Raw genomic sequence first — 9,917 nt, forward strand, 5'->3', positions numbered from 1 at the left:
GAAAAAAAAAAAAACTCAGAAATAACCCTACATATTTACGGACAACTAATCTTTGACAAAGAAGCAAAGAATACACAATGAAACAAGGACAGTTTATTCAACAAGCAATGCTAGGAAAACTGGACTGCTACATGTAAAAGAATGGAGATGGACTACTATATTACCATGCCATAAACCAACTCAAAATGGACAAAAGAATTAGACATAAGACCTGAAACTATAAAATATGTAGAAGATAATATAGGCAAAACACTATATGATATACATCTCAATAATATATTTAAAAACATGTCCCCCAAATCAAAGAAAGTGAAGGAAAGATGAACAGCTGGGACTATCTCAAATTAAAAAACTCCTGTACAGCAAAAATTAACCAAATAGACACCCTACTGATTAGGAGAAAAATTTTACACTCCACACAATCAATAAGGGACTGATGACAAAGATGTTAAAAGAACTTACACAACTCAACAAAAACAAAATAAACAATCCAGTCAAGAAATGGGCAGAGGAGCTAAAAAGATACTTCTTTAAAGAGGAAATGCAAACAGCAACAGATATATTAAAAAATGTTCAACATCACTTGTAATACGGGAAATTTAAATTGAAACCACAATGAGATACCACCTTAACACCAGTGAGAATGGATCGTATTAAAAACAAAATAGGAAACAACAAATGTTGGTGAGGATATAGTAAAAAAGGAAATCTCTTACACTGCTGGTGCGAATGCAAAATGGTCCAACCACTATGGAAAGTTGTGTGGAGGTGCCTCAACTACCAAATATGGAGCTAACATATGACCCACAACTCTTTACCTAGGGATATACCCAAAGGACACAAAAACATTAATTAAAAAAAAAAAAAACCTGCACCCCTATGTTTACTGCAGTACTATTTTCTATAAGTAAGATATGAAAACAACGCAAATGCCCTAAAATAGATGACTAGATTAAGATGTGGTATATATACACAATGAAATACTATTCAGCAATCAAAAAAGATAAACTCATGCCATTCACAGCAACATGGATGGAGCTAGAAGGAATTATACTCAGTTAAATAAGCCACAAAGTAAAATACTGGATGGCTTTACTTACAGAAGAATGTAGGGGAACCAAATAAGGGATCGGGGGGAAATAATTATAATAGATTCAAAAACAACATTAACAGGCAACTATAAATCAGAGACACTATGCAAGGGAGGAGAGGAAAGAATACAATCAACCATGGTGATGGTGCATGGGTGAAGTGGTGATGGGAATTATACAGGAAAATCTGAGAAGAGAAAGTACATCTTGTACAAAAAGGTAGAATGATGTAAAATACATAAAAATAAAATTAAGCAAATAAATTAAAAAATGATGACAAAATCTTTAAGTCATTCAACTAATTATTGTAATAACAGGAGCTAAGAGTTCATAAGTACTTACTATGTGCTAGGCACTGTGCTAAACACTTTCCTTAAAATCTTATTTAACTTCACAAAAACTGAGTAAGGTCATTACCATTATTTGATAGATGAATGAAGGAAGGCTTATAAACTAGCCCAAGATCACATGCAGTAAGTGACAAAGGTGAGACTCAACCTCAGAATGACTGGACTCCAGAGCCCATCCATTTTTTTTAATTTTTATTTATTTATGCATACTGAATTGGGGTACAAGCCAGAGATGCAGAGGTGGTGAGAGGATTCGCCAGAGACAGAGAGAGGAGCATAACAGGCAGATCAACAAGGTACACTACTGAAGGGAGCAGCAGGCTGGTCAGGAGAGGTCTGCAACGCCATGCAGATCACCTCCGGGGCTGGGGATCGAACTGGCACTGAAGCAGCTGCAGCCAGCTTGAAATGTTGCATCCTAGCCTCTTGTGCCACCAGGAAGGGCCTGCCCATCCACTTTTACTACCACCCAAACTAGAACAATATCCTTAAGAAATTACTCCAAAATATGGCAACAACGTACAAAAGGCTCATTACCATATAAATATAACATAACAACTTAAAGCACTCTAGTAGACAACAGTTAAGTAAATACAGATGAACCATATTATCAAATATTATAGAGGCACTAAAAACTGTCTTACATGTAACTTACAAAAAATTATGCCTTTAAGTTGAAAAACAAAAGTTTAAGTACAGTTTCCCCAACTAGGTAAAAAGTATAATGTACATGAGAAGATCTAAGTTTAATGTCAAATTTAAAAAGGCAATTTGCAGAATAATGAATATATAGTTTATCCCATTAATGTAAATAATGTTGATTAAAGTATTCAATAAACTAAGCCATTATAATGAACACATATTTCTTTGTAAGAAAAAAATCACATTTCTTTAAATGTTAAGTTTAGGTTACATAACATACCTCCTTATTTAATAAATAAATATATTACCATAAGAAAATTAAATAACATGCCTTTCTTTCCTGGAATTCTTAACTTATATAAAATACAATTATGCAATTTCAGATTAAATATCTTTATAAAGTTATAATGAAAATCAAGTTGCCCTGAGAAATATGACACTTCCAACTGTCTAAGGTTTGCTTACATGTAGCATGTTGAACACCGAAAGCTGTGCCTGTATTATATTGAAAATCTGAAGTCATGGAGAAAAAGGTGTTATCAGGGTATTTCAAGTGTTGGATTGAACAAGCAGGTTCTCTTGGCCTTTACCTTACAATGCATAAAAACTAAAGTTTTTGGTGCACTCTGAGAGAAAAACCACAACTCCAAGATGATGCAGCAGAGACACATAGGACATGATTGGATATTATGGACATTTTTAGCTGCTATATTTCAGTATTATTTACATACATACACACACACACACACACACACAAAATGAAAACTCACAAGGGAGTTATTTTGAATGAAAAATGAGCAACTCTAGAAATTAGTTCCCTGAGTTTTATAGTTACTTCAATATATTTTGAATACATAAAAGTTTAAATGCACACTGATTTCTGGCCTACCAATAGCAAATAAGTTGGAACATTGAAAGATGAAAGTTTTTTTTTTCCTTTTCCCTTTCCTCTAAGTGCAACAACAGTGTTTTAGAACTTCAAAAACACTAGAAATTTAATAGAAAACAAAATGAAACACACACACAAACACAACAAGAGCTGTTTTTCTCACACAGGATTATAAAGCCAACACATACAAAAAAAGAGTTGGACTGTTCCAATGAGTCTTTACCTATTTCTTGTCCCATCAGCCCATTGCAGTACATGGCATGCTGCTCAATCTTAGTGGGTGGGAAACCTTGGTCACACAGTGGGCAGGATACCTGGACACTGGATGAAAAGGTAGAAGCAGGCATTTTCTTCTTAGTACCTTCCCTGTTACCAACCTGAAGAACATGACAATCAACAATTTTAACAGCCTTATAAAATACCTTTCCCCCAAAGAACCACAAGAGATACCATTCAATATTTCATTTACTTTCAAAGAGATGATACCAACCAGTTTTCCAAATTCAGTACTAGGATTGAGGGATACACTAGTTAACATTTATTCAACACCTACACTAGTATGTGCCAACCACTCTGTACTATTACTCATTAAATCCATATAGTAATCTTAAAAAGAAATTAACATTCCCTTTTTATACATTAGAAAAGCACTGTTCAAAACAGTAAAGCAACTTGCCCAAAGTGACAGAACAATCAAGTACTACTTGCTTCCCAAACCTGAGGGCATTCCTCTCTATTCCACTGCAAGGCACAGTCCTCAGTGGGTCAGTATGTTGTGTTTGTTATGTGTCAAACTGCACCTTAAGGACATTTTCTCGGCCTCACAAAAGAACAGTGAACACTGGAACTGACTTCAGACATAAGAAGGTAGAAGACAAAAGAGTTTTAAGCAAAAGCAGCACAACTGACATTTAAGTGAAGAACCTACACCTCAGCTTAGACCAGTACGATACCACCTCTTATGTACTGTGACTTTTATATTAAGAGGAAATACAACTAAGGCCCAACTACTTAAGAAGATCCAAAAAAAGCCATTAAGACAGCTCTGTCGAGGCCATTCTTATACCTTATCTCTCTCAGGCCTCAGTGTTTTATAGTCATCATTTCTTCCATAGTTACTGGTATCTCTCACAGGCAGTTTTATTTTACCTTTATAGGACAGAGCCAAGAAATCTGCAGTAATTAATTCAACAGTGTGTATGAGCACTGCAGCACTACTGACTAACACTTGCTTCAAAGAACAGCATGTCCTAGCCCATCTATATAAAACTGTCCTGTATGGCTACTGCTTCCATTTAAGTAGAAAGGAGCATTTGGACTGTCATTGCTTCTTACTACAAGGTAAAAAAATAAAAATAAATCCTTTTCTGGTATAAGAACAAAACAGGACCACAAATGTAATGGGTATATACTGTGAGCTCTGACCTAGCTGGGATTCTTTGGCCTTTAAGGTTTAGGCCATCCCTAGTATCCACTGCTTGTACTGAGACCCAGTAAAAAGAAAAATAGGCCATTAAGTCAAACAGTCAGACATTTTCTGCCAGAAAATGTCATTTTCAACACACCTGCCTTTTACTTAAAAAGATATATGCTAACGCCCTCCCTGGTGGTGCAGCAGGTTAAAGCACTGCACTGAGAAGCTGAAGCCACTTCTGCATGAGTTCGATTCCCGCCTGCCCCGGAGGTGACCACATGATGTGGCAGACCTCTCCTGACCCACCCACTGCTCCCCTCAGCAGTGTACTCGTTGATCTGCCTGTTCTGCTCCCCACTCTGTCTCTGGTGAAGCCTCTCACCGCCCCTGAGCCTCTGGCCTGTACACCAAAATTCTGTATGCACAAATAAATAAATCTTAAAAAAAAAAAAAGATATATGCTAAAAGGGAAAAAAACAAAAGGGAATAACAGTGGCTGAGTTTCTAGCAAAACATTTTCCATGTCCATCCCTCACACAACCCAACTGGCTCATTAGCTCCAGTTTTACAAAGTTTTATAGAAGACTTGAAAAGACAAAGTAACCTGTTGATCACAAAGTTAGTAAATGGATAATCCAGACTCAAACACAGGCCTAGCTAGCATAAAAAGCTTCATTATTTTCATTTAAAGCCAAAAGTATCATCTCCACTTTGTTTTTGGAAGCCTACCCTGTTAGACATTGGTAGACTATCTGGTTCTATTATTTTCTAGAGCATGAGGAAGAATCAAATAGGTTTAGAAGTTCTAGTGTCATTTACCCCAAGGTTAGTCACTTAAACTTCTCACAAATTCAAGTTCCTCTATTCACAAATCTTACAAGAAAAAAATTATCTTGTACATAAATGGCTACTTGAGCATATGGAGGAACAATCCAAATACCCTAAAATTTGCAAGTACTTGAGTTATTGAAAGATTATGATAATGGGCAGTTAATTAGCATTCTAAAGCTCACTAAACACAGAAAAGTTGTATGACGTGAATGTGACTGGTGTTCCACCCAAGACTATACTTCTTTGTGTTCATCACCATCTCCATAAAACACTGAGAACTCAATTATTAATGTACTTAAGAGAAAACAATCTGTGATTGTCTCATTGTAAAATTCTAATCACATTCGTAGGCAACCAGGTTTCTGAAAATTTTTATATTAAAGTAAGATCTTTTCTCCCAGCATAATGGAGGAGCCTCAAAAAGAAAATATATAAGCAGTTTTTACTAAGATGATGTTCAGAAATTTCATCTCTGCAGAGCTTTATCTACTTTTTAAATACTATACAGCTACTTCACAAAACAAGTACTGAAGACACCCAATTTTGACTGAGTTGGCTGGTCCTTATCTTCTGGCCTCAAAAGAAACCTTGCCTCAAGAAATGAACCTAGTGAAAATAAAAGTGTGTCCAACACAGATCACCAATACTCCCCACCACCACCACCCAGTTTATGTATAGCTTAAAAAGCTTTTGTTTAGCTATTACACCCCTTACTATATGACAACAGTTACTTAAAAAACTATTTGAATCTGAATAACTTATTAAGAACTCTTTTGAGAACAAAATATCTGATGCACCAACTAAGGGAAACTCCCAAGCAAAATATTCAGAAAATCTTGTTTCCAAAGGAACCTCACCACTATAGGAAATGAAATCAAGAGGTATTACAGCTGAACCACAGGTATCCCAAATACCTCAAATACTGTCTAGTAATCCTCTGTCAATAGTAAACTAGTATCACTGAACAGCTACAACACATTACAAAGTAGTGAAATAATAAGTAGTGAAGTTTCCACATGCAAACTTCTCCTTGTGCCACATTTCTGCTATTTCATCTTCTTTATCAAATTTAAGCTTCAGAGCAGTCTGTAAAATACTAGCCTGATTAATAAAATTGGTTATTTCTGTCTCCATTTTATATATGGAGAACTGAAATTTAGAAAAGCACTCCTCTCCTTTTCTATGTTCCCCTAATGCTCTGGCCTCTATCATTACATTTGTGAGTCATTTTAATGATCTTTTTATGAGTATGTCTCCTCCCTTACCAAGCCTTTTGAGGGCACAGATTATTTTTTTCTTATTTATCTTCATATGTCAGGAGTCTAAAACAATGACTAGCACATACTACTAACTATAAATGTCTGCCAAATTACAAATAAATGAAGGAATAATTAAATAATTTGCCAAAGGTGACAGCTAGGAGATAGGACTGGCATTCAAAGTCATGTCTTTTATTTCTAATGCTGAAGTTCCTTGCATTATACTATAACAACTTCCAATGAAAAAGAAATTTTAGGGCAAATGACTCTATATGCAGACTCTAAGGGCAAGACTCCACATATGATAACATTATCTTTGTACACATAAAATGTTCAGATTCTATCTTTCTAGTAAATGCTTGTAACTAATAAGTAATTTCTCAATGACTTAACAACTAATACTAATCTCTAACCTCTAATGATTTTTTTCTAAAATTTTTAGAAACATCCACAAATATTAACAAACAGCAACACTAAAAAGGTCATTCAATAAGATAAAATTCCATTCATTTGGCCCTCCCTGGTGGCGCAATGGGTCAAAGAGCAGCACTCTGAGGCTCTCCACAGTCACTGCAGCACCAGTTGGATCCCTGACCAGGGAATGAACCACATGGTGTGGCAGCTCCCCTCAACAATGCATTTCAGTAGATCTCCCTGCTCTGCTCCCCACTCTGTCTCTGGTAAGTCCTCTCACCCCCCTGTACCTCTGGCCTGTACCCCAGTTCTGTATGCACAAATAAATAAATCTTTTAAAAAAAAAAAAATTCCATTCATTTGATGTGTACTGGTGCAGACATATACTAAAAATCTAAATAGGGTTTATAATCTTTAAACCAAACAAAGAACAGTCTCCTTTGTAGTCTTGGACAGACAAAAAATAGACTTAGTTAAAAATTTTAAGGGCTTCTTCTATATGTTGAGATAATGACATTAACAACACTCTGATATCTTATCCTCATTTAGAAGGTTCTAGTTCCTTTCTGGGAAAAGGGCCTGAGGCCATTTTGGCATTATCTGGTAGAATCTGTCCTCAGTTGATCTGCAAGGAAGGACAGGATCTTGCCCACTGCTACTGCCATCAAGACTGCCAGTAGTGACAGAGCAGGTTCAGGAGAACCAAGCAGTGTGTATGATTCATGAAAGCAGAATTTCTATCCAATTACCTACAGTGCAGAGACTAGGCAAAGGATCTAATCTTTACTGTAAAAACTTTTCAATTTTATATCTAGAGTATAAATAAGGGATAAGAGAATAAAGCTGTTTAAAGTGTTTAGGGGAGTATATACAAATGTAACCAAAATATCTATTTCCACAGAAAAATTATTCTGAAGAGGCTCTTTACAAGACTGTAAATTCTTTATAATTCTTGGTAACTTGGTTTTGTTAGACTCAATATGAATCTTAATCAAAAATAAAAAGCTGTGTCAATCAGCATTACGGTTGACCAGATATGCAAAGTTATAAAAAGTAATAATGCAAATAGAGATTGGCTAATTTTATCATGCTGGCTATCCTGACTTTGTGTTTCAGATCACATCTAGAAATTAGATGTGAAAGTTGTAATGTAAATGTAGGTGCTTTTTCCAAGATTGTTCATCTGTATTACTTTTCATTTATAATGGAAAATATCCCACAATTTGGAGACAAATCTGTTCAAAATCTAGCTTTAGCAACATTAGAAGTTTGAGTTTAAGCAAATTACTTATATATCCTAAGCCTCTATCCATATCCCCATCTATATAATAGAGATAAAACATACCACAGAGGCCCTCCCTGGTGGCGCAGCGGGTTAATGCACTGCACTGAGAAACTAAAGCCACTTCTGCACGAGTTCGATCCCCGCCTGCCCCGGTGACCACATGGCGTGGCAGACCTCTCCTGACCCGCCCCCTGCTCCCCTCGGCAGTGTACTTCGCTGATCTGCCTGTTCTGCTCCCCACTCTGTTCATGGTGAATCCTCTCACCCTCCCCATCTCTGGCCTGTACCCCAGTTCTGTATGAATAAATAAATAAATCTTTTAAAAAAAAAAAATACCACAGAACTTAACAAAAAAAAAAATACTTAAGAATTGATAGCTACTATTTTTAGAAATATTGCTAAACTGACCTTAACCACAATAGTCTCCAGGGTCCCAAAAGCTACAATCCTCAGTCACCTAAATCTTGCAATGTTACATCACAGGGAGGACTACCAACAGAAAGAAAACACTCAGAGAAATCACAGAGAATATTCACCTCCTTATCTGCCATTTTTATTCTTAGTTCCTTTGGAGTCTCTCTGTTACCTGGAGAGACTTCTCTTTCAAGGTCAAAAGTTTCAGGGGAACTTATTTGTGTCTCTGTAATTAAAAAAATCAAAACCTCATTAATTTTCATTTTGTATTTTCATAGTTAAAAAAACAAATACCCATTTCCCCTAAAGCTTAGGGTATGATAATCCTGCAGTGAGAATACAGACTTTAAAAGTGTATCTTTTAAACTTTACTGAGTTATAATTTATATACAACAGGATTCAATATTTAGTATACAATTTGATGAGTTTTGACAGATGCATACAATTTATACAAAGTATAATTTGTACCATACAACCACCACCACATGCAAGATATATAAAATAAATCTAGCAGTCTACAAAGTTCTGATTTATCTCTTTGTAGTCAATCCCCTCCTACTTGGCTCTTTTCAACAACCAATTTACTTAATGTTTCTAAAATTTTGCCTTTTCTAGAATGCCATACAGTGAAATTATAGTGTGTCATCCTATATCTGACTTTCTTCATTCAGTATTATGTGGTTGAGATGTATCCATATTGTCACATATACAAACAGTTCATTCCTTTTTATTGCTGAGTAGTATTCCAGTGTGTGACTGTAATAGAGTTTATACATAAATTAATTCATTTGGCTTGTTTCCAGCATAGTTCTGATTTTAAGGTATGTATTTTGATAGAAAACAAAACTTGTCAAATTCTAGGATTAAAAGAATGGTTAGAAAAGATAAAACAGGGGGTAGAAATTTAGAAAATGCATTTTAGACAAATAAAACCTTTATTCTTCAATATTAATCCAAAAAATATGTATTCAAAGTTATAGGAAGTATATAGGCTATTAGCAGTATGGAGAAGTAAGATGGAATCCCTCATAATCTAGCATAGGGGCAGCAAACTGTCATTCATAGATGATGCCAACAATTACCTATTCTTGTAAATAAAAACTTACTAGAGTACAGCCACACTCATTCTTCTTTATAGTTACATAAGAGGTTGCTTTTATACTAAAATAGCAGAACTGAGTATTTTAAAAGAGAGACTAAATGGTCCACAAAGCTTAAAAAATTTACTACTTAGATGACTGGATTAGAAAGATGTGGTACATATATACAATGGAATATTACTCAGCAACCAAAAAAGAGAAACACATGTCTTTTGCAGCAACTTGGAT

At 35.4% G+C, this 9,917-nt stretch overlaps 1 protein-coding gene across 2 annotated transcripts in view; it reads right to left on the reverse strand.

Moving 5' to 3' along the window:
- UIMC1 (ubiquitin interaction motif containing 1) overlaps positions 1 to 9,917 on the reverse strand; it is a 117,283-nt gene that overhangs the window by 54,501 nt on the left and 52,865 nt on the right. For both annotated transcript variants that reach the window (XM_004679254.2, XM_012722750.1), the window contains exons 9-10: positions 8,712 to 8,815; positions 3,196 to 3,349 (exon numbers count right to left, since the gene is read on the reverse strand). In XM_004679254.2, the coding sequence (XP_004679311.1) occupies positions 3,196 to 3,349; positions 8,712 to 8,815 (258 nt within the window). The remainder of the gene's footprint in view (positions 1 to 3,195; positions 3,350 to 8,711; positions 8,816 to 9,917) is intronic.

The sequence above is a fragment of the Condylura cristata genome, unplaced genomic scaffold (assembly GCF_000260355.1).
Source record: "Condylura cristata isolate star-nosed mole 26May11 unplaced genomic scaffold, ConCri1.0 scaffold00008, whole genome shotgun sequence".
NCBI classification, from domain to species: Eukaryota; Metazoa; Chordata; class Mammalia; order Eulipotyphla; family Talpidae; genus Condylura; species Condylura cristata.